Consider the following 26,052-nt stretch of genomic DNA (forward strand, 5'->3'; position numbering starts at 1 on the left):
TTGTTCAACTACCATCATGGTACAGGCCCCAGATGTAGGCCTATAAATTAGCTACACATTTATAATATAGTAAATATTTATTAAATATATGCTATTGTTAAATATATGAATGTTTATATATAGCCATAATATTATCTAAATCTAAATATTATAAATCTTAAACATAGTAACATCCGAATCTTGATATAAACATTCAGAGATTGTTTTCTGTCTTTTTGTTGATGGTATTTATTCAACCCTTATAGGGTCTTTGGGGTCTTTTTAGACCCCAAACGACATTTGCTAAAAAAAAAAAAAAAAAAAAATTCTCTTTGTCCAAATGACATGAACCTTTGTACTGTTGTTAACACTTTCTAGATCTACAAATAATAATAATAATAATAATAATAATAATAAATTAGAGTGATATCTTGTTTTTATGTTAGTGTAGAAAAAAAGTCACACTCAGGGTTTTTGGGGTCTCAAAGGCAACAAAATGTAATTTTGTAACAAAATAATTTTTTTTTTTTATTATTAATTTTACTCTGTTTATTAATGTTTTTTCTTCATATTTGTGCAGTATTATCATAACTTTTACATTTATATAAATAAATAAATCAATATTTTGTTGAATAGGTTTTTATACAAAAACAGCTTTTTATGTAAAATTCACTTTATAAAAGACCCACATTTCTAAATTTAATTCATGGGGATAACATTGATAATTTGACATGGTTTAGTGTAAGATTTTTGCCCATCTTTTTAAAAATATTTTTTAAATTTATTTATATAAATTTAAAAAATATGATAAATCCTTCAAAAACCTTCTAAAAACAGTAATAAACAGAGTAAAATTACACTTGTTTAAAAAAAAAACATTTTGTTACAAAATTACAATTTGTTGCCTGGGGTCTGTGGAGACCTCAAAGACCCTGAGTGTACTTCCCAAACAAAGACTGCACAAGGGTTAAGAGTGCATAATGTTGATCATGTTTTGGTTATAATTATGTTATGATCAGTCATGGATGTAATTAATTACTAAGTAATCTAATTACTGTAATTGAATTTTCCCTTGAAAAAAGTAAATTATGGGATTACTCTTAATTCTTCTGTAATTTAACTACAGTTACTTCTGATGTAATTGAATTAAATACTGTACAGACCATAGAAGAGTTCTATATAAAACAATACTGGATTTAACACCAAAACTTAATGCTACAATATGCTTAATGCTGTTTTTAATGTAACCTCCATTTAAATTCTTTGGTCAATTCAGTTTTATATTATTTATTTGAAAGAATTAAAAGTGCAGTTTTGTGTCTATCCATGTATTGTTCAACTGGTCGAGGTTGATATGGGATTTACAAAGCAATTAGTAGTAAGTAATCCAATACTTGAAGATGTAAGTAACCCAACACTGGTTATGATACAACATTTTTTATGGTGTCAGAATTTTTGTCAAAAAGTTTGCCTTTTAAAAGCATTTCTATCCTGTAGATGGAGCTCTGTGCTTATATAACGAAAGTTTGATTAAACTTAATGATTTTTAGAATAACAAGCATGACACATATATGTTTTATCATCAGTGTACCTTTCTCCACCTTCCATTACAATTTCTGAACCTGTATGTAATTAAAAATAACACCAGAGCATATATTTCATCTTGACTTCATGACTCTGCAGGCAATAAATCTATGTCTGGTGGCATTATTTCTTTAACCTCAAACGGAAGGCAGCAGTAGGAGGAGAACTTTAACGGTTAATAACACCTCCTACACTTCGACAGAATCACACAGCAGAATGCTGAAGGAGTTCTACAAAAATGATTTTCTTTTGGACAAAGATGCTTTTAATTTTCATCCTGTTTGAAAATGCTGAAGGCTGGAATTCTTCTTCAGGTCAGATATAAATCAGGATCAGTTTTGCTTAATACTCAAATTCATTGATCACACTTCGCACTGTTCTTTTTTTGTAATGTATGAGTGCATTTCTCCTAGAGGTTTACTATATCTATAAATAATTTTACCACAGATACTGTGCCGAACATTATTAAACTTCAGGCTTTGGACATGTGGAGACTGGAGATGGCGTGGACTATGAATCAGAAAGAAGAACACAAATATCAAACGTATGAAATACAAGTTGGACGCTCAACAAACATGGATATTGTCGACAGCGTGCGTGAAACATATAATTCCTCAGCTCCTATCACATTATGATCAGATTTTTTGTGTTTTGCACTAATTGTTTACTATCTATTCACAGATGAATGTAAGCAGAGGACCACTGGACACAGTTCACACAATGGTTTGGACCTCACAGCTCCCGCTGAACTGTGTAGATCACTCTGTCAGGATAAGACTCATCTCTGATGCTTCACCATCCAGCTCTTGGAGTTTATGGAAAACCAACTATGGTAGGCATTTAAAGTTCATTTCAAGTGCATGATCAAGAAGATCTCCATAAAAATGTAGTGGGGTCAAAAAGTCTAGGACAACATTGCAAATATAAGATCTGCTGTCAATTACGCAAAAGAGACACAAACCAAATATTGAGACATTCGCACATTCATTTCATTTTTCTATTCAACTTTTCAGTGAAATTGCATATTCTAAAAACCATCAAGACCAAACCAGAAGACTGAGATATTTGGATCCCACTGTATATATATTTCTTATTCCATCCATATTTTTATTCCACAAACTGTAGAAAACACAAATATATTTTTTATAAATTATATATATTTCTTCTGTTTATATTAAATTAGTATATATCATATTGGAAGGCTCTTTGACATAAAGGTCACCATGAAATCAAAATGGAAATTCTTATTTTTTATGGAATATTACAGTATTTATCATGAATTATTTATCTGTGCACATCATTATTTTATTTATTTAATTCATGTGTACTCATAATCTTGAGGGTGAGTAAATGATATAAGCATTTGATCTTCCTCTGCTGCCCTTTCACATTTATGAGATTATTCCTTGTGGCATTTTCTCTGTAAAGTATCATTGTACACAAATGTTTTAAGTGGATGTTTACTGGACTAAGTTGGTCTGGTATAGTTGTTGAGGCTGGTTGACCAACATGCTCTCAGAAGTGCACACTCATCAGTGACAGTTGAGAGTCATGGGTTAAAAGAGGAAGTTAAAGGGATGGTTCATCCAAAAATTAAAATTCTGTCATCATTTACTCACCCTCATGTCGTTTTTGAAGACTTTTGTTCATCTTCGGAACACAGATGATGATGTTTTTGATGAAATCGGAGTGCTTTCTGTCCCTCCATAGACAGTTACGCAACTACCGCTTTGATGCTTCAAAAAGTTCATAAAGAGATTGTTAAACTAATCAATATGAATTGAACAGTTTAGTCCAAATTTTCTGAAGACACGATTGCTTTAACAGATTTAATTTAGGCTTTTATTCACATACATTGATCAGTGAACATAAACAGAATCTCAATCGAACCTGCTTGACATGCAAGAACGAACCTCATTCGTTCTTCCGGAAGCTCAAACGTGCTGCGTAACACAAGAATGAACCTCATTGGTTCTTGCTGAACCTCAAACGTGCTGCGAACCTCATTGGTTCTTGCTGAAGCTCAAACGTGCTGCGTAACACGAGAATGAACCTCATTGGTTCTTGCTGAAGCTCAAACGTGCTGCGTAACACGAGAATGAACCTCATTAGTTCTTGCTGTAGCTCAAACGTGCTGCGTAACACGAGAATGAACCTCACTGGTTCTTGCGGATGCTCAAACGTGCTGCGTAACACGAGAATGAACCTCACTGGTTCTTGCGGAAGCTCAAACGTGCTGCGTAACACGAGAATGAACCTCATTGGTTCTTGCTGAACCTCAAACGTGCTGCGTAACACGAGAATGAACCTCACTGGTTCTTGCGGAAGCTCAAACGTGCTGCGTAACACGAGAATGAACCTCATTAGTTCTTGCTGTAGCTCAAACGTGCTGCGTAACACGAGAATGAACCTCACTGGTTCTTGCGGAAGCTCAAACGTACTGCGTAACACGAGAATGAACCTCACTGGTTCTTGCGGAAGCTCAAACGTGCTGCGTAACACGAGAATAAACCTCACTGGTTCTTGCGGAAGCTCAAACGTGCTGCGTAACACGAGAATGAACCTCACTGGTTCTTGCGGAAGCTCAAACGTGCTGCGTAACACGAGAATGAACCTCATTAGTTCTTGCTGTAGCTCAAACGTGCTGCGTAACACGAGAATGAACCTCATTGGTTCTTGCTGAACCTCAAACGTGCTGCGTAACACGAGAATGAACCTCACTGGTTCTTGCGGAAGCTCAAACATGCTGCGCAACATGAGAATGAACCTCATTGGTTCTTGCTGAAGCTCAAACGTGCTGCTTAACACAAGAATGAACCTCATTAGTTCTTGCTGTAGCTCAAACGTGCTGCGTAACACGAGAATGAACCTCATTAGTTCTTGCTGTAGCTCAAACGTGCTGCGTAACACGAGAATGAACCTCATTAGTTCTTGCTGTAGCTCAAACGTGCTGCGTAACACGAGAATGAACCTCATTGGTTCTTGCTGAACCTCAAACGTGGTTGAACCTCACTGGTTCTTGCGGAAGCTCAAACGTGCTGCGTAACACGAGAATGAACCTCATTGGTTCTTGCGGACACTCAAACGTGCTGCGTAACACGAGAATGAACCTCACTGGTTCTTGCGGAAGCTCAAACGTGCTGCGTAACACGAGAATGAACCTCATTAGTTCTTGCTGTAGCTCAAACGTGCTGCGTAACACGAGAATGAACCTCACTGGTTCTTGCGGAAGCTCAAACGTACTGCGTAACACGAGAATGAACCTCACTGGTTCTTGCGGAAGCTCAAACGTGCTGCGTAACACGAGAATAAACCTCACTGGTTCTTGCGGAAGCTCAAACGTGCTGCGTAACACGAGAATGAACCTCACTGGTTCTTGCGGAAGCTCAAACGTGCTGCGTAACACGAGAATGAACCTCATTAGTTCTTGCTGTAGCTCAAACGTGCTGCGTAACACGAGAATGAACCTCACTGGTTCTTGCTGAAGCTCAAACGTGCTGCGTAACACGAGAATGAACCTCATTGGTTCTTGCTGAAGCTCAAACGTGCTGCGTAACACGAGAATGAACCTCATTAGTTCTTGCTGTAGCTCAAACGTGCTGCGTAACACGAGAATGAACCTCACTGGTTCTTGCGGATGCTCAAACGTGCTGCGTAACACGAGAATGAACCTCACTGGTTCTTGCGGAAGCTCAAACGTGCTGCGTAACACGAGAATGAACCTCATTGGTTCTTGCGGACGCTCAAACGTGCTGCGTAACACGAGAATGAACCTCACTGGTTCTTGCGGAAGCTCAAACGTGCTGCGTAACACGAGAATGAACCTCATTAGTTCTTGCTGTAGCTCAAACGTGCTGCGTAACACGAGAATGAACCTCATTAGTTCTTGCTGTAGCTCAAACGTGCTGCGTAACACGAGAATGAACCTCACTGGTTCTTGCGGAAGCTCAAACGTGCTGCGTAACACGAGAATGAACCTCACTGGTTCTTGCGGAAGCTCAAACGTGCTGCGTAACACGAGAATGAACCTCATTAGTTCTTGCTGTAGCTCAAACGTGCTGCGTAACACGAGAATGAACCTCATTGGTTCTTACGGAAGCTCAAACGTGCTGCGTAACACGAGAATGAACCTCATTAGTTCTTGCTGTAGCTCAAACGTGCTGCGTAACACGGGAATGAACCTCATTGGTTCTTGCGGAAGCTCAAACGTACTGCGTAACACGAGAATTAACCTCATTGGTTCATGATGAAGCTCAAACGTCCTGGTAAACATGAGAATGAACCTCACTGGTTCTTGCAGAAGCTCAAACGTGCTGCGTAACACGAGAATGAACCTCATTGGTTCTTGCGGACGCTCAAACGTGCTCTGTAACACGAGAATGAACCTCACTGGTTCTTGCGGAAGCTCAAACGTGCTGCGTAACACGAGAATGAACCTCACTGGTTCTTGCGGAAGCTCAAACGTACTGCGTAACACGAGAATGAACCTCATTGGTTCTTACGGAAGCTCAGACGTGCTGCGTAACACGAGAATGAACCTCATTGGTTCATGATGAAGCTCAAACGTGCTGGTAAACATGAGAATGAACCTCACTGGTTCTTGCGGAAGCTCAAACGTGCTGCGTAACACGAGAATGAACCTCATTGGTTCTTGCGGACGCTCAAACGTGCTGCGTAACACGAGAATGAACCTCATTAGTTCTTGCTGTAGCTCAAACGTGCTGCGTAACACGAGAATGAACCTCACTGGTTCTTGCGGAAGCTCAAACGTACTGCATAACACGAGAATGAACCTCATTGGTTCTTACGGAAGCTCAGACGTGCTGCATAACACGAGCATGAACCTCATTGGTTCATGATGAAGCTCAAACGTACTGGTAAACATGAGAATGAACCTCACTGGTTCTTGCGGAAGCTCAAACGTGCTGCGTAACACGAGAATGAACCTCATTGGTTCTTGCGGACGCTCAAACGTGCTCTGTAACACGAGAATGAACCTCATTGGTTCTTGCGGACGCTCAAACGTGCTGCGTAACACGAGAATGAACCTCACTGGTTCTTGCGGAAGCTCAAAAGTGCTGCGTAACACGAGAATGAACCTCATTGGTTCTTGATGAAGCTCAAACGTGCTGCGTAACACGAGAATGAACCTCACTGGTTCTTGCGGAAGCTCAAACGTGCTGCGTAACACGAGAATGAACCTCACTGGTTCTTGCGGAAGCTCAAACGTGCTGCGTAACACGAGAATGAACCTCATTAGTTCTTGCTGTAGCTCAAACGTGCTGCGTAACACGAGAATGAACCTCACTGGTTCTTGCGGAAGCTCAAACGTGCTGCGTAACACGAGAATGAACCTCATTAGTTCTTGCTGTAGCTCAAACGTGCTGCGTAACACGAGAATGAACCTCACTGGTTCTTGCGGAAGCTCAAACGTGCTGCGTAACACGAGAATGAACCTCACTGGTTCTTGCGGAAGCTCAAACGTGCTGCGTAACACGAGAATGAACCTCATTAGTTCTTGCTGTAGCTCAAACGTGCTGCGTAACACGAGAATGAACCTCACTGGTTCTTGCGGAAGCTCAAACGTACTGCGTAACACGAGAATGAACCTCATTAGTTCTTGCTGTAGCTCAAACGTGCTGCGTAACACGAGAATGAACCTCATTGGTTCTTGCTGAAGCTCAAACGTGCTGCGTAACACGAGAATGAACCTCATTGGTTCTTGCTGAAGCTCAAACGTGCTGCGTAACACGAGAATGAACCTCATTAGTTCTTGCTGTAGCTCAAACGTGCTGCGTAACACAAGAATGAACCTCACTGGTTCTTGCGGATGCTCAAACGTGCTGCGTAACACGAGAATGAACCTCACTGGTTCTTGCGGAAGCTCAAACGTGCTGCGTAACACGAGAATGAACCTCATTGGTTCTTGCGGACGCTCAAACGTGCTGCGTAACATGAGAATGAACCTCACTGGTTCTTGCGGAAGCTCAAACGTGCTGCGTAACACGAGAATGAACCTCATTAGTTCTTGCTGTAGCTCAAACGTGCTGCGTAACACGAGAATGAACCTCACTGGTTCTTGCGGAAGCTCAAACGTGCTGCGTAACACGAGAATGAACCTCACTGGTTCTTGCGGAAGCTCAAACGTGCTGCGTAACACGAGAATGAACCTCACTGGTTCTTGCTGAAGCTCAAACGTGCTGCGTAACACGAGAATGAACCTCATTAGTTCTTGCTGTAGCTCAAACGTGCTGCGTAACACGAGAATGAACCTCACTGGTTCTTGCGGAAGCTCAAACGTGCTGCGTAACACGAGAATGAACCTCACTGGTTCTTGCGGAAGCTCAAACGTGCTGCGTAACACGAGAATGAACCTCATTAGTTCTTGCTGTAGCTCAAACGTGCTGCGTAACACGAGAATGAACCTCACTGGTTCTTGCGGAAGCTCAAACGTACTGCGTAACACGAGAATGAACCTCATTGGTTCATGATGAAGCTCAAACGTGCTGGTAAACATGAGAATGAACCTCACTGGTTCTTGCGGAAGCTCAAACGTGCTGCGTAACACGAGAATGAACCTCATTGGTTCTTGCGGACGCTCAAACGTGCTCTGTAACACGAGAATGAACCTCACTGGTTCTTGCGGAAGCTCAAACGTGCTGCGTAACACGAGAATGAACCTCATTAGTTCTTGCTGTAGCTCAAACGTGCTGCGTAACACGAGAATGAACCTCACTGGTTCTTGCGGAAGCTCAAACGTACTGCGTAACACGAGAATGAACCTCATTGGTTCTTACGGAAGCTCAGACGTGCTGCATAACACGAGAATGAACCTCATTGGTTCATGATGAAGCTCAAACGTACTGGTAAACATGAGAATGAACCTCACTGGTTCTTGCGGAAGCTCAAACGTGCTGCGTAACACGAGAATGAACCTCATTGGTTCTTGCGGACGCTCAAACGTGCTCTGTAACACGAGAATGAACCTCATTGGTTCTTGCGGACGCTCAAACGTGCTGCGTAACACGAGAATGAACCTCACTGGTTCTTGCGGAAGCTCAAACGTGCTGCGTAACACGAGAATGAACCTCATTAGTTCTTGCTGTAGCTCAAACGTGCTGCGTAACACGAGAATGAACCTCACTGGTTCTTGCAGAAGCTCAAACGTACTGCGTAACACGAGAATGAACCTCACTGGTTCTTGCGGAAGCTCAAACGTGCTGCGTAACACGAGAATGAACCTCATTGTTTCTTGATGAAGCTCAAACGTGCTGCGTAACACGAGAATGAACCTCACTGGTTCTTGCGGAAGCTCAAACGTGCTGCATAACACGAGAATGAACCTCATTAGTTCTTGCGGAAACTCAAACGTGCTGCGTAACACGAGAATGAACCTCATTGGTTCTTGCTGAAGCTCAAACGTGCTGCGTAAAACTAGAATGAACCTCATTAGTTCATGCAGAAACTCAAATGTAAAAATGTAAATAAAAAAACACCATAGCAATGCCTTGACAACAAATTACATGGCCATAGCATTGTGGTGACAATTTCTGAACATGCAAACATCATTGTTTAAATTTGTGGAGTGGCTGGATGGTTCTATAAACATATTGATTTATATATTTACTAATTTTCTTGTAGGGGAGACGAACTTGGCCCACAATAATGAGCCAAGGATGTTCCCAGATGAACAGGTGTTACGGGAAGGCTCCACGGTGATGTTCTGCTGCATTTTTCCCAAAGAGACAAACATCACCTCTATGTACTTCAGCAACACTGAATACAGAGATGTCATCAACATAAGCCCACAGGTCAAAGCCATTAGAGTGGAAAACATCAAAGCCACAAATCTATACGGTGTCAACTTCTACTGCAAGAAGAACAATCCAGCTTTGAATTATTTCACCTGTGAGTACTTGAGTTCAATTGTCCAACACAATTTTCAAATGGCCCAATATACAGTATAGGCAGTAATTATGACAAATATGCTAGTAGATCCTAACTTTTTTTAAAAGGATTTATTACGTTTTTATATTATTTATTACTTAGTCATATTATTTATTACTACTTAATTCGCCTCAGTATATTACGGATCCCCTAAAGGGACATAGAGAAGAAAAATTGTTTGTCAATGCTTTTGCGTTCTCTTGCCAACATGTTTTTCAATAAAAAAAAAAGAAATGTTTAATTTTTTTTTCATTATATATTTTTGGCACTGTAATTAAGTTATATTGTTTTAATGAATGAGAAAAAAAATATGATGAGATGAAAAAAAATATTATATTATACTTTTTGTTTTTTTGCTTTTATGTTCTCTCACAAATGTTTTGCATTCCCCCAAGAAACTTTCTCTGGGGAACAAAACATTTTGCGAGCGAACGCAAAAGCTTAAAACAAAGAAGCTAATTTCCTCCCAACTCATATTTTCAACTCATCACCATGTCCTTTTAGGGGCTCCATAAAAAATTACTGTAGATATATATATAATTATATAAGTCCTTCGGCCCCTTTGCAAGTTTGAAATGTGATATGATATGATGCTTTCTGAACATCACTGCATTAGATAATAAAATATAAAACCAAATGGTTTTTAAGAAAGACAGCACAAGCACACTTTTGGAAGAAATATTTTTCCACTAAATAAAATATAAAAATATTTAAGGCCGAAGACAACTGAAACATTGAAACAAACTGCCTTGAAACAATGTTTTGTGAAAAGCGCTATACAAAAATAAAAGCAACAGTAATCCATTACAAACTGAAACATTTTCTTCTAAGCATGATGGGAGATTTATGATTAGATTTTAATTTCTGCTAAACCTTGTTCAGTTCCTCCTGATAAACCTCAGGATTTCAGATGTGAGACCAAAGACATGCGAAACATCAACTGCTCGTGGAAAATACGCAGAGATACTGACCTACAGGTTCCGCTGAGAAGGAAGTACACATTACTAATCAGGTTAGTCTGATTTTATCACTACTAAAGATCACAGTGTTTTATCTCTGTTCTTGCAAGGTTATCTGGTGATTTCCAGGGGAAATTAATCAGTAGCATAATATTTCAAAACGTAACTGAAACACCTGCCAAATAAGGCTTTAAACAAGAACACGCAAAAGACAGAAAAGAGAAAATAGACTACAAGACATTTATTTATGAATATTAATCACTGTTCATAATGGGATAATGCACCCACAAATGGAAATTCTGACATCATTAACTCACCCTCATGTCATTCCAAATGTCATTGGTACTCTTACAAATGAAGGTTTCAAAGGGATTTTTTTGGCAGTGATGCCATTGAAGAACCATTTTTTCTTTCAGTGAACCATTATTTTCTTAGTGTGAAGAACATTTTTCCACTATAAAGAAACTTTTCTGCAATGGAAAAGTTCTATGAAGGCTAAAAGTTCTTAATGGAACCATCGATGCCAATAAAGAACCTTTACTTTTAAGAATGCATTTCTTCAACATATTTTGAAGAGTGTTTGAGGTCCAGACAACACTGATCCCCATTGACTTTAATTTTAAGGACAGATCAAAATCTTCTTTTGCATTCATAAGAAAGTCATACAGGTTTGAAATGACACAAGTGTGAGTAAATTATTTTTGATGCCTTTAACTGTGTTCACCAGGGCCAAATTCACACTTATTTTAGTTTTGACTGATTACGATTTGAATAAAACTGCATTTTCTCCTTGTGTTCAGTGACTCCGGGGCTGTCAGCTTTAATACTGAATCAAATCCTACATCCTGCAGTTTTGAAGTCATCCCACAGCAGATCAACTACAACATCACTTTACTCGTGACAAACAGTTTGGGGCAAGAGAGCGAGACCTACATATTCAATATCACAAAGAGAGGTGAATATGGACCATTTCAGGTGAAGACTAAAATTCATACAGCAGAGTTTGAAGCACTGAGGGATCATGTAGCTCAGTGATGTGAACAAGCTTAAAGATCCGGGCTAGAAAAACAAAAGGTTGTAAGTTAAAAACTATCACCATTGTACTCTAGATCAAGATGCTTTACCTCAGGTTGCAGAGGGAGTGAGCTTATAAGAAGTGAATTTCGCATTGCTTTGAGAGGGAATAATGAAAACATTTTGGGAGAACTCCTAATTTCTTAACCATTCAATCTCGCATTAGTTTTTCCAGTCCCTGAGCGTCTTGACGTGACTGCAGGTGTGTTGGATTCAGTGGTGGTCTTACAGCTGAATGGGACATTCAAAGGACTTCTTTTGGTTTGCCAGATTGAACTTGAACCAGGAGGTACAATACAGGTAATGCATCACATTAAAGGGACAGTTCACCAAAAAATGAAAATTCTATCATCATTTACTCACCCTCATGTCGTTCCAAAAAAACCGTAAGACTTTCGTTCATCTTAAGAACACAAATGAAGATATTTTTAATGAAATCTGAGAGAGTTCTGTCTATTCACCCAAAACTCTGACACATTCAAAAAGAGATCGTGAAAGAAATCCATATGAATTGTGCAACATTTTTGGGTGAACTATCACTTTAAAGTGTTTTTTCCAGTTGCACAACATGTTTTTGTTTCATGTTTCCAAATAATGTTGTGGCCTCTGAAATAAGACTAGAATAAGTTTCACAAGCTCTATTAATCTCTCATGAAAACACTCGCCACATCAGATAAACTAAATGAACTTATCAGAAATGCTGAGGCATGTCCTGTGTTTGAGAACGTGCGTGTTGTTGTTGTCTTACAGGAATTAGATAAGGATGGATCTGACTCAATGCAGCATTACACATTTAGACTACAGCATCTGAAGCCCAGCACGCAGTACTCCACTAGGGGGCGCTGTGCAGTACAGGGGAATGCCTGGGGCCAATGGACACCACAAAGGCAATTCAACACAAGTAAGGAAAAATGATCATAAATAATATATTGTTTCGCACTGAGGTCCACGGAAAATTTCATACATATATATATATATATATATATATATATATATATATATATATATATATATATATATATATATATATATATACAGTACAGTCCAAAAGTTTGGAACCACTAAGATTTTTAATGTTTTTAAAAGAAGTTTCGTCTGCTCACCAAGGCTACATTTATTTAATTAAAAATACAGTAAAAAACTGTAATATTGTGAAATATTATTACAATTTAAAATAACTGTGTACTATTTAAATATATTTGACAAAGTAATTTATTCCTGTGATGCAAAGCTGAATTTTCAGCATCATTACTCCAGTCTTCAGTGTCACATGATCCTTCAGAAATCATTCTAATATGCTGATTTGCTGCTCAATAAACATTTATGATTATTTTCAATGTTGAAAACAGTTGTGTACTTTTTTTTTTCAGGATTCCTTGATGAATAGAAAGTTCAAAAGAACAGCATTTATCTGAAATACAAAGCTTCTGTAGCATTATACACTACCGTTCAAAAGTTTGGGGTCAGTAAGAATTTTTATTTTTATTTTTTTGAAAAGAAATTAAAGAAATGAAGACATTTATAATGTTACAAAAGATTAGATTTCAGATAAACACTGTTCTTTTGAACTTTCTATTCATCAAATAATCCTGAAAAAAAATATTGTACACAAATATTTTGTACAATTGTACACATTAAATGTTTCTTGAGCAGCAGATCAGCATACTAGAATGATTTCTGAAGGATCATGTGACACTGAAGACTGGAGTAATGATGCTGAAAATTCAGCTTTGCATCACAGGAATAAATTACTTTGTGAAATATATTCAAATAGAAAACAGTTATTTTAAATTGTAATAATATTTCACAATATTACTGTTTTTACTGTATTTTTAATTAAATAAATGTAGCCTTGGTGAGCAGACAAAACTTCTTTTAAAAACATTAAAAATCTTAGTGGTTCCAAACTTTTGGACTGTACTGTATATGTGGGCAAAACATGACAGGTGAAGTGAATAACACTGATTATCTCTTCATCACGGCACCTGTTAGTGGGTGAGATATATTAGGCAGCAAGTGAACATTTTGTCCTCAAAGTTAATGTGTTAGAAGCAGGAGAAATGGGGATTTGGATTTGAGCGAGTTTGACAAGGGCCAAATTGTGATGACTGGGTCAGAGCATCTCCAAAACTGCAGCTCTTGTGGGGTGTATCTATCAAAAGTGCTCCAAGGAAGGAACAGTGGTGAACCGGCGTCAGGGTCATGGGCGGCCAAGGCTCATTGATGCACGTGGGGAGCGAAGGCTGGCCCGTGTGGTCCGATCCAACAGACGAGCTACTGTAGAAGTTAATGCTGGTTCTGATAGAAAGGTGTCAGAATACGCAGTGCATCACAGTTTGTTGCATATGGGGCTGCATAGCTGCAGATCAGTCAGGGTGGTTATGTGAGCATCAGATCTGGACCACGGAGCAATGGAAGAAGGTGGCCTGGTCTGAAGAATCACATTTTCTTTTACATCGCGTGGATGGCCGGGTGCGCTTAGGCAAGCTCAATGTTCTGCTGGGAAATCTTGGGCCCTGCCATCCATGTGGATGTTATTTTGACACGTACCACCTAAGCATTGTTGCAGACCATGTACACCCTTTCATTTAAACAGTATTCCCTGGTGGCTGTGGCCTCTTTCAGCAGGATAATGTTTCCTGCCACAAAGCAAAAATGGTTCAGGAATGGTTTGAGAAGCACAACGACGAGTCTGAGGTGTTTACTTGGCCTCCAAATTCCAATGAGTGTCTGTGCTGAACAAAAAAGTCAGATCCATGGAGGCTCCACCTTGCAACTTACAGGACTTAAAAAATCTGCTGCTAACATCTTAGTGCCACAGACCACAGCACACCCTTCAGGGGTCTAGGATCAGGGCTGATTTGGCAGCAAAGGGGGACAAACACAATATTAGGAAGGTGGTCATAATGTTATGCCTGATATACATATATTCACTGTTGATTATCAGCCACATCCTGCTTCAAACTTTTCAAAATAAAGTGTACCTTTTCCAATTTATAAGAAGAATAATAGCTTAAAAAGAAGAAAAAAAAACAAATGCAAATATATTGAAAGGACATCAAGTGATTGATAAGAATAATAGTTGTTTAAATAAGAGGAAAACGTGTATAAACAATAGAAAAACAAGTGATAGCTTTTGTATATTGAAAAAATTTAAAAGATAACTTGGAAGAAAACAGATGTTTGTATTATATGCCGACTAAGCTATTGAAAGAGATGCTTCCAGAGGTCATAGATCCTCTTCTTAATATCATTAGTTCATCTTTATCACTAGGATACATACCGAAAACTTTTAAGCTGGCTGTTATTAAACCTCTTATTAAAAAACCACAACTTGATCCTAGAGAATTAGTCAATTACAGGCCGATCTCGAATCTACCTTTTCTGTCAAAAATACTAGAAAAGGCAGTTTCATCACAACTATGTTCCTTTTTAGAAAAAAAAAAAGGTATCTGTGAGGATTTAGACCGTACCATACTAAGACTGCTCTCATTAGAGTTTCTAATGATCTGCTCTTATCATCAGATCGTGGTTGTATCTCTCTATTAGTGTTACTGGATCTCAGTGCTGCTTTTGACACTTTCAACCACAATATTCTTTTGAATAGACTTGAACATTATGTTGGCATTAGTGGAATTGCATAGTCATGGTTTAAATCATACTTATCTGACCGTTATCAGTTTGTAGCGGTAAACGAAGAGAGGTCATATCGATCACAAGTTCAGTATGGAGTACTGCAAGGCTTAGTACTAGGACTGTTGCTTTTCACTCTGTACTCTGTACTTCACTCTCGGGGCAGTCGTGGCCTAATGGATAGAGAGTCGGACTTGTAACCCAAAGGTCATGCGTTCGAGTCTCAGGTCCGGCAGGGATTGACAGTGAGGGGAGTGTATATCCAGCGCTCTCTCCACCCTCAATACCACGACTGAGGTGAGACCCTTGAGCAAGGCACCGTACCCCCAACTGCTCCCCGGGCGCCGCAGCAATGGCTGCTCACTGCTCCGGGTGTGTGTTCACTGCTGTGTGTGTGCACTTGGATGGGTTAAATGCAGAGCACAAATTCCGAGTATGGGTCACCATACTTGGCCACATGTCACTTCACTTCACATGCTACCCTTGGGAGATATCATTATGAAGCATGCCGTTCGTTTTCACTGTTACGCTGATGATACTCAGCTCTATATTTCTTCGCGCCCTGACGAAACCTACCAATTCACAAAATTAACCGAATGCATAGCTGATATAAAAAATTGGATGACCAGTAATACTAAATTCAGAAAAAACAGAGGTTCTAATTTTTGGACCAAAAACATCTTCATGTAATAACCTAGAATACTGTCTAACACTTGATGGCTGCTCTGTGAAGTCTTCGTCGTCAGTTAGGAACCTGGGTGTGCTCTTTGATACCAATCTTTCATTTGAAGGCCATGTTACTAGCATCTATAAAACTGCATTCTTCCATCTGAAAAATATATCTAAACTACAACATATGCAGAACAGTTAGTTCATGCATTCATGACTTCAAGGCTAGATTACTGTAATGCTCTACTGGGTGGTTGTTCTACTCGCCTGTTAAACTCCAGCTGGTCCAAAAACCAGCAGCTAGAGTTTTTACTAGAACTAGGAAGTATGACCATTAGCCCAGTTCTGTCAACACTGCATTGGCTTCCTGTTAAACATCGTATAGATTTTAAAATCTTGCTACTTACTTTCAAGCACTAAATGGTTTAGCTCCCCAGTAACTCTAAGGTGATGTCACGCGTTTTTAGGCCAAAACATTTTTTGTCACATACAGCAAACATCTCCTCACTATCTGCTAGCTGCCTGTCCCCTGAACACACTGTAAAAAAACGCGGTCTCTGTAGTCGCCACAAGCTCCGAAAACGGCAACAAAAACAAACTGGTGCAGCCTGGACCACAAAACATAATAAACATGCTCCAGCCAATAACCGACAAGAATGATTTTAAATGCGCGTTCATGACTGTTTCAGGAAGCACAGATTTTTTTAAATAAACTCTTTTGCAAGAAAATCATCATATTTGGGGGTTTATCAGAAAGTTTTATTTGAAAAACCTTGATCTAAGTAATACTGTATATGCTTGACTATTTCTATTGCTCGCACCGAAGGTTAGACATTTTTCAAAAATGTAATACTTAGATATTTGGCACATAATTCACCCCACACTGTTTGTGGTACAGACATCAATGATCCCTCACAATAACATCATTTAATGCCTTAAAATGCACAGCAACACACTAAAAACACTAAGAACACCTTAACAACCGAATAGCAATGCTGTAGCAACCCCTCACAACACCATAGCACTGTGGCAGTGAATTCTGCAAAGCGAGAAAATGCAAAAATGTATGTTATTTTGTTCTGCAGAGCTTCTAGTGACCGTGGATTTGTGGAGACGAATCAGGGACGTTCCCAATCGCACCGTCACACTTGTGTGGAAAAATGTACGTTTACATATTCAACATTATTCAGAGTTAATAATTTTCACCATGCATGGTACTTTATATCATGTTTGGTACAGTTATTGTTATTGGCTGAAGTGCATTGCAGCTATATTAGCAATATAGTTTTGAAATGTATTTAAAAATATATCAGATTTTTTTTTTTTTTTTTGCGCTGTAAAAAAATATTCATACAAGCAATCTGTGTTAACACAGTTCATTCTTCCTCAGGTCAGCAGTGACGCAAAGTCATATATTGAAGTCTATGAAGTGTGTGTGAGCAACAGCAATCCACAGAGGAGCGTGTGCATGAATGTCACGCAGACGAATGTGGAACTACCCTTAGATATCCATAAGTGTGACGTCACCGTGAGGGCCGTCACTCAGTCTGGCTTATCCATACCATCCCACATCACTATTCCTTCAGCATACACAGGTGACAACCTTAATGCTCAATGTTAAAGGCACTTCTGTATAACATGAGATAACTGTCTGGTGTTACTGCAGCGGAAATACTGAAGAAGAAGAGGATTAAAGGGAATGAAAAGGGATTTCAGCTCACCTGGACGAGGGACTCTGCCGCCACATGTGATTACATCGTAGAGTGGTGCATGCTGGGTAGTGCGCCCCCCTGCAACTTGGAGTGGAGAAAAGTCCCAGCTAATCAGACCTCCTTAAACCTGAACCCAGGTATAAAGCTGTACATACAAGTAACATCAAAATAAAATAGTACAGTTAATATGTTTCTAGATATGTGACAGTATTACTGTATATAAAAGCTCCGTTCTAAAACATAGTGAGCCTAGGCAGCATTTTATGTTTTTTCATAATTATGCTTTTGCGTTTTTGAAATGTTTTACACACAATTCCTAGCCGAAAACTACACTATAAAAAAATTATAATGATTTTAATGGTAAAAGACTGTAAAAATGTTAGCGTTGACGGTAAGTTCACTTACTACTGTATATATGGTTAAAAACAATTTACAAATGATTATAATTAATGAGCTTTGATTGTGTTTTTTGGTGGTTGTCAGTATATTATAAAGGTGCAAAACAGATTTTAGCACTTCTGTTGGCTGGTATATTAACATTATTGGCCTTGCCAAGTTTAAGTTGAAGCACAAAAATGATTAATACTGAAATAAAAACAAAGATAAAATTGAAATATTAAAAAGAACTAATAAAAATGACAAAAGAACTAAAACTAAAGTGTAATGAAAACTGAAAATATAAACATAAAAGCTTATTCAAATTATTAAAAAACAAATCATTATCTAATTATATTTCTGCATAAACAACATAATTGATAGACGGGTAATGAACATAATCTAGCTACCATTTATAATTAATTTATGGCTGAAATGTTGCAGGTATATGTAACATGTATATTGGTACTGAATATTAACATTATATCAGGTAATGGAATATATACAGTATACTGTTGTTAAGTTCAATCTGTAAAACCAAAATGTTGCTACTATATTTTTTACAGTGTAGATATAAGAATGCCCATGGATTTTTAAGATTTGATTCATTTACATGACTGTGCCAGTTCTAGAAATCACACTTTTGAAATTAGGCTATCCCGTATATCCTGGTTCTACAAGAACGACAAACAAACAGTTGTTGAGGAGGTGAATACAGTTTTTGATTTTTAGTTGTTTATTTTTATGCTTGTTTTGTCTTATTTTAAATCATTTTGAGTCATCTTTAGAAATGTAGAAATGTTGAATTGTTTAAAATCAATGTAAAAACTCTTATTCCTTTTTTTTTTTTTTATACAGAATTTACAGCAGGAGTTCAATACACATTTACAGTCTACAAATGTAACGCCGAGGGACACCGACCTCATGAGAAACAGATCGGATACTTAAAAGAACAGGGTAAGAGTGCACACTTTACCTGCAATATATCTATAGGACATTAATGTAGAGCAAAAAACAGGTGCTTATACTGTACAGTAGGTGCTATATTGCATCAAAATGACATCTTCAATTTGAGAAATTTGGAAATCAACCATTTTCACATCTGCATTGTGCAATATAACAAATAAATAGTATTTTTGTGTTCTGAAGAGCCCACGCAGTACCCTACACTGGACTCTAACCCAAACATAACTTGGTCATCTGTAAACCTGAAATGGAGTTTCAATGAGGAGGATCCGAGCCACGCTGGATTCATCACAAGATATGTGATTAAGGTACAAGAAGATTCAGAGGCCGGCTCCGATCTCAGTAAGTGTTACGTTGCCCTTAAATCAGAATGAAAATATATCCAATAAAGTTTCTGTAACATGTAAAACCGGACAAGAAATTTTTTTAATTTTTATTTTTTATGAAATTTTAGACAAAATCTAAAAAACAAGAGATTGTATATCTGTTTTTTGTTTTGTATCAAATTTGACACATCAGGCTTTAGTGAGATAGTGAGAATATGGAGCTCTAACTCGAGGAGGAAAAAAAACACTGAGCAAAAATATTTGGTGCATTTGCTGATATTTATATGGACAAAAGGTAAAATGAAATTCTGATAGCTTGTAATGTAAATCAATGAGATCCTTATAACAGTATAGCAGATAACTTGCATAAAATGCATATAAATATCAGTTGTCACTCTATATCTCCCAATAATATGTCTGAGTAAGATGATATTTAAATGGTAGGTTTTATGTTCAAAGCTCAGTGATGATTAAGAGATGAATAAATAAATGTTCCTCAAAAGCCTGATGGATCATATTTGATATTCACGTTTTAACATGACATTTCTAAAAAATGATGTATGGATAATCATGTTGCTTCAGTTCAAAAAATGTTTATCTTGAAATATTATTAATAATATAAGTTATTTTTACAACTATTTTATACAAAATCAGTAATGATTTCACAGTAAAAAGACACGTGAACACACGACCTGTTCTTACAATTATACTAAAAGGCATTTTACTTGCTTAAAAACTCTAAACTATCAATCAGATGATTGTATAACAGGTTTTTCAGCAAAGTTTTGATCATGTTAATAATTTAGAGAATGCTTTATAGGATTAAACAGCTACTTTTTTAAATGAATAGCATGATGAATTAAATTTTATTCTTGCATTACCTGTTCGTTACACTCCCCTCGCCACTGTAGTAAATCACATGCATCCATCCTGTTTGTTCTGGCAGTTTCCTTCAAAAAACATTTCTTGGACGATCCTCACAGCAAGTCTTTCACAGTCAGCGGTCTCAAGGAGGACCAGCCGTACACATTTCACCTGGCAGCATGTACGAACGCAGGCTGTGGACCGGAGACCACCGCCACCTTCAGAACCAGAAAGAACTGTGAGTCCAGATCCTGATTCAAACGCTAGAAGATCACATTCACACTAACAGAAATAGTTACTTTCTTCTGTGGAACATAAAAGAAGATATTAATATATCTTGATGCTGTAATATTTTTACAGCATTTAGGTTCATGTTGATTTATAAATATACTCATTTTAATTTATATAACTTTAAAAAAAAATGTACACTGCTGTTCAAAAGTTTGGACAGTTTTTTGAAGGAAGTTGTTTCTGCTCACCAAGGCTGCATTTAGTTGATACAAAATACAGTGAAAACAATAATATTGTGAAATATTATTCCAATTTAAAACAACTGATTTCTATTTTAATATATTTTAAAATGTAATTTATTCCTGTGATTTAAAGCTGAATTTTCAGCATCATTACTCCAGTCTTCAGTGTCACATGATCCTTCAGAAATCATTCTGATATGGTGATTTGCTGCTCAAGAAACATTTCTGATTATTATCAATGTTAAAAACAGTTGAGCTGATTCATATTTTTGTGAAACATTTTTTTTTTTCAGGATTCTTTGATGAATAGAAAGTTCAAAAGAACAGCATTTATTTGAAATAGAAATCTATTGTAAAATCTGCCTTCTGCTTATAGAGAAGACAGAAAAGCACAGGATGCTGATAACATCTTTCTAATGCTAAGAATAAAAGTAAACACCTAATCTGACTCAATATTAATTCAATATTTGACAAATGTTATACAAAAGCAAAGTTACAAAATTACTTTAACTTTTGAAGTGTAAATAGCTCCATAGAAATGATTTCTATTTTGTGTGGACAGGCCATTATAATGTTGAACTATAATAGGAGATAACAATTCTCTCCACAGATTACCTGCTGATGGCCAAGATTTCGATTCCTCTCCTGGTTTTGGTTGGTTGTTGCGTTTGCCTGTGGTTGCACAGAAGCATGTAAGTCTTATAAATGATGATGGACTGCAGTTCGTATCTGTGACATTCTGATGAGATCTTCTTTCTAACCGTTTCCAGGCTAAGGTTTCCGTTCGGCTTTCTGCACATAAAAGCACTGGACCTGGATGAAGATCTTTATGAAGTAATTAATTACATTGATGCTGTACAATACTGTAACTGCAATGCCTCTATTCATTTTGACAGCATAAACCAGCCCAAGTTAGTTTGATGGTCTTTTATGGTATCTTAGCCTGGCCATGTTTGTTTTTTGGCTGGTTTTACACTGCATTCCAAATTATTATGCAAGTGACATATCAGTAAGATTTCAGTACAATAAACATTCAGATTTTAGTTTTTATAAGAAAATGTTTGTTTGCTTCTTTATCCATGTCTTTTTAGATAACTGGTATCAATCTCAGAAAAAAAATTATTTGCCAGGTCTATGGAAACCCTACTTAGAGGTTGTTCCATATTAAGCAAGTCACAGTTCTCATGCAATATGGGGAGGAAGAAAGATCTTTCTGAAGACGAAAAGCATGAAATGGTGCAAAGTTGTGCAAAAGGCATGAAAACAACTAATATTGTGTGAAAACTGAATGGAGATTATCAAATTATCATAAGATTTGTGAGTGATTTAGAGCACAGCAGAACTCGGTCAGATAACTTATTAACAGCTTATTAATGAAAGAAAAATTTAAATACAATTAAAAAAATTAATTGTATTAAAAGGGCAGCTATAAAAAAGCATCCATTAGACCATCCATTGTAGTATGGCATTAGTCAGTGAATAAAACGATTTAAAAATGAGTCTTCATGTATTTCTACACCCACTGTAAATGTTTCTCTTTGTGAGGTTTGGTTTGGGGTGGCTGAAATGCATCTTTACGCACAACTGCCAGCCTGCATGGAGAGCTTCTTGAGACTCCAGAGACACCTGCAGCTTCAAATACCTGTTTGCTGCTCAACACTGGCTTTTTTATAGCTGCCCTTTTAATGCAATTAAGTTTTTTGACAGGAACTTTCCTCAATAAGCCTTTATCTGACCGAGTTCTGCTGTGCTCTAAATCACTCACAAATCTTATGATAATTTGATAATCTCCATTCAGTTTCACACAATATTAGTTGTTTTCATGCCTTTTGCACTACATTGCACCATTTCATGCTTTTCATCTTCAGAAAGATCTTTCTTCCTCCTCATATTGCATGAGAACTATGACTTGCTTAATAATGTGGAACAACCTCTAAGTAGGGTTTCCACAGACCTGGCAAATTATTTTTTATTCTGAGATTGATACCAGTTATCTAAAAAGACATGGATAAATAAACAAACAAACATTTTCTTAGAAAAACTAAAATCTGAATGTTTATTGTACTGAAATCTTACTGATATGTCACTTGCATAATAATGTGGAACGCAGTGTAGATGTTTTTTTTGTTTTTTGTTTTTTTTTAAACCAAGCAAGCCATCTTAGACTAGTTAAGCTGTTTTTATAACCAGGTTACATAACAGATCAAAGTGATGTTCTAGTTGAGCCCTTTTACTCACAAAAGTGTGAAAATCATCCAAGATGGTGGACCAATTAAGAGAAAAAATAGATTATTCAATACAAAAAAGTAGCCTAAATATCTCTAATTTAGGTAACACTTTACAATAAGGTCTCATATGTTAACATGAACTAACAGAGAGCAATATATTTTTTACAGCATTTAATAATCTTTGTCGGTGTTAGTTTAAGCTTTGCTTTATTGCCATTGATGATTCCATGAAGAATCTTCCCATTCCATAAAAGATTCTTTATAGTGGAAAAAGGTTCTATAGCTTTTTAAAATGGCGTTCACACTAAGGGGCCGTTTACATAAAATTGTTTTTTTAACTTTAAATAGAAAACTTTTTTGAGTTTTGGGGGCCTAAAAATGCAAACCTTTGAAAAAGGGTTTCGTTTACACGACAACAATGTACTTTTGAATGCAAAAAAACTTTTTCCTTTGCATTTTTCACATATGGACAACAAGAAAATGATTAAAAACGCTGCATTCTGCTGCCAGGCCAGTTTGTGGCGATGTCACCTATAGACCGAATACATAATACTCTAATATAATATATAATACTTATGCGCATGACGTCACTGTTTTCAGAGATTGGTATTTTTGTAGTTTACACGGAGACAATAACAGTATTGTTTTCAAAAACTCGCACTTTGAAACCCGATTTTAAAAGTTTGTGTTTTCAAGCCCCCAAAATGCTGTTTTCGTGTAAATGAAGCTTATCCGCTTGCTAAGTCGTGACGTAAGCAACGCCGTTTCTGGGTCCAAGCCTCGACTCGTTTCACTTGAGAATGACGTCGACAGCGCTATTTATTCATATTAAACATTTAACATTTTAAAAAGTTAAACATTTAAAATACTTACAGTCTCCGTGCTCACAGCGTCACAGACATTAATATTTTAACGATTTATAAAAGATGAATCGCTGTCTGGTCATCTGGAATTTTGGAATAGAGATAAAGGCGTTATGATTATAATTCTTTGGTAGTATTACACCACATTGTTTGTGTATCTTAGCACCGTTTGTTGTTTTCTTGTGGTATGAGATAGAGCGTTTGGAGCCGGAAGCGCTGCCGCATGACGTCAGACTTAACCGAATAGATAACAGCAAGACTTATCTATTCATATTAAAACTTCCATTTTGATTTGGATGGGGACTTTAAGAGTGTACAATTGTTCGTGTTAGTTCACAGTGCATTAACTAATGTTAACAAATACAACTTTTTATTTTAAAAACATTAATAAATGTAAAACTTAACATTAAGACTAAAAAATGCTTTAGAAGTAGGCTGCTGTTCATTGTTAGTTCAATGAAGTTTTACCCACATTTTTTACCCAGTATTTTTTTCGACTTCTTTTTCCCCAAGGCGAGTGAAAAGATCCATTCTCTGAGGATAGAGGACTGCACATGGTGCGACGTCGAGATTTTAGACATGCCACCCACCGCGGCAGAGAAAACATGGTTGGCGAGCGAAGAGGATCTGAGTTGTTCGTTCGTTAGCCCTAAAGTCGCGCTGCCCTCTTTCCTAACACCATCCTGCCATCTCACAGCAGACATATGTGCAGCCACAGGTCTCACAAACTTGACTTACATGTCTTCTGTGCAGCAAAACGTGTCTTCAGAGGTGCTGGAGACCCCTGAGACAAAAGCCACAAAACAAGAGTCTGAGTTCTCAGGCTTTTCAAGTGATTATGTCACTTCTGTTGCCACATAAGTCATGAAAACTCACTTATGTGATATTTTATACACACCAAAGTAAGGAAGCCAGCACTGTTGATCTTATCACAAAAATGTTCAGTAAGATCATGACATCAGGGCCCCTCTTCCTTCTGCAAAACAGCCTTTACTGCCAAGAAGTGTTGTGAAATGCCATTTTGCAATATTTGATCCTTGAGATTTTGTAAGGTACTTTAACTTTGTTTTGCATGTTTTGGTAGACCTTTCTGGTCAAAAAGTGTAAAATGGGTGAGAGAGAATTGGTGTTATGGGTAACACTTTAGAATTAGGTTAACATTATTTAATGCATTATGTTTTATGAACTAACAATGAATGTCTCTTTATGCTCATCATGAAAATAGAAATAGAGTAAAAACAGTAATATTGTGAAATATTATTTCTAGTGCTGTCAACGTTAACGCATGTCATTTTTTCCATTTTAAAGGTGCGGTCACACTGCACTTTTCGTTTGGCATTTCGCTGCGTTCAAAAGTTCAAGTTTGGTGAACTCTGACCTGCGAATTCGCATCATGTGAAGACGTGCGACCAGTAGAAGATCGATTCGTCACGGCATGACCTCTTGGCTGAATTAAAAGAATGATATTTTTGCATTAATGTTGAGTAGGTTGTATATTTTTTACATTTTGAATGCATTACTTTATGTTGAATTCATGTTTATAAAAAAGATACTGTAGATTGCGGTCATATCGTGATCGTTGCCGCATCCGATGAAATTTCGCACATTTACTCCCGGTTTCACTAAAATGCATGTTTGAGCGGTTTTAACTGAAAGCAACTTGCACTGACATATCTTAAAATATGTCAGAGCCATTATTTTGTCTTAAGATGTTCACCAGTAATGTTTTTTTCTAGGGTATGTATATAAAAGCTACTTAAATACCCTAATTGAAATAAGGCCTAATCCTGACTTAAGCCGATGCACACTGCGATTTATAATAGTCCTTTACGATTCAAAACAAAAGATTCGCAAAGCTCAGAAGCTTCATCAAGCAGTGTTTTGAAATCGGCCATCACTAGATATTGTTGCAAAGTCATTATTGAGCTTTTTTGGCGCACAAAAAGTATTCTCGTCGCTTTATAATATTGAGGTTGAACCACTGTAGTCACATGACCTGTTTTAAATATGTCTTTAGTAGCTTTCTGGATCTTGAGAGGTTCAGTGGCATTGCTCTCAATTGAGGCCTCACTGAGCCACTGGATTTCATCAAAAAATATCTTAATTTGTGATCTGAAGATGAATGAAGGTTTTACAGGTATTGAACGACATGAGGGTAATTAATTCATTTTTGGGTTAACTAACCCTTTAATGTTAATCAAAGAACAAAGATAACAGAGAAAATTACTCACTGCTCTTGACTAAAGAAGTTTTGTAGCTTTAATAAGGATTAATCTATATTTAATTTAGAATTTATGCAGTACAGACTGTTTGATAGCTTCAATTTCTGTATATTTCCTACCTGTTAGACATCATTCTGATATTCTGATTTGAAACATTTCTTATTATCAATGTTGAAAA

The 26,052-nt window shown here is 37.4% G+C and overlaps 1 protein-coding gene across 2 annotated transcripts; it reads left to right on the top strand.

Moving 5' to 3' along the window:
* The first annotated feature begins 1,694 nt into the window (after positions 1–1,694).
* osmr (oncostatin M receptor) lies at positions 1,695–25,492 on the top strand. Of its 2 annotated transcripts, none has more exons than XM_048188711.1 (17): positions 1,695–1,877; positions 2,011–2,156; positions 2,245–2,395; positions 9,205–9,471; positions 10,393–10,522; positions 11,270–11,424; positions 11,710–11,843; positions 12,294–12,444; positions 16,931–17,007; positions 17,236–17,440; positions 17,512–17,694; positions 18,791–18,889; positions 19,082–19,240; positions 20,171–20,326; positions 21,172–21,253; positions 21,332–21,395; positions 24,166–24,907. In XM_048188711.1, the coding sequence occupies exons 1-17, from the start codon at positions 1,802–1,804 to the stop codon at positions 24,511–24,513; spliced, it is 2,583 nt and encodes an 860-aa protein (XP_048044668.1). In that variant the 5' UTR covers positions 1,695–1,801; the 3' UTR covers positions 24,514–24,907. The 2 variants fall into 2 exon arrangements, with proteins under 2 accessions (XP_048044668.1, XP_048044669.1); XM_048188712.1 differs by lacking the exon at positions 24,166–24,907 and adding an exon at positions 24,961–25,492 and having other exon boundaries at positions 1,696–1,877.
* The last annotated feature ends 560 nt before the right edge of the window (positions 25,493–26,052 follow it).

Source organism: Megalobrama amblycephala, linkage group LG4 (genome assembly GCF_018812025.1).
Source record: "Megalobrama amblycephala isolate DHTTF-2021 linkage group LG4, ASM1881202v1, whole genome shotgun sequence".
Lineage (NCBI taxonomy): Eukaryota > Metazoa > Chordata > Actinopteri > Cypriniformes > Xenocyprididae > Megalobrama > Megalobrama amblycephala.

Excerpts from the sequence above, each read along its gene's own strand:
- osmr (XM_048188711.1), top strand. The coding sequence starts at position 1,802 with ATGATTTTCTTTTGGACAAAGATGCTTTTAATTTTCATCCTGTTTGAA. Across the intron at positions 2,157-2,244 it reads ACATGGATATTGTCGACAGC|ATGAATGTAAGCAGAGGACC; the intron begins GTGCGTGAAACA and ends ATCTATTCACAG. Across the intron at positions 19,241-20,170 it reads AGAGGCCGGCTCCGATCTCA|TTTCCTTCAAAAAACATTTC; the intron begins GTAAGTGTTACG and ends TTGTTCTGGCAG.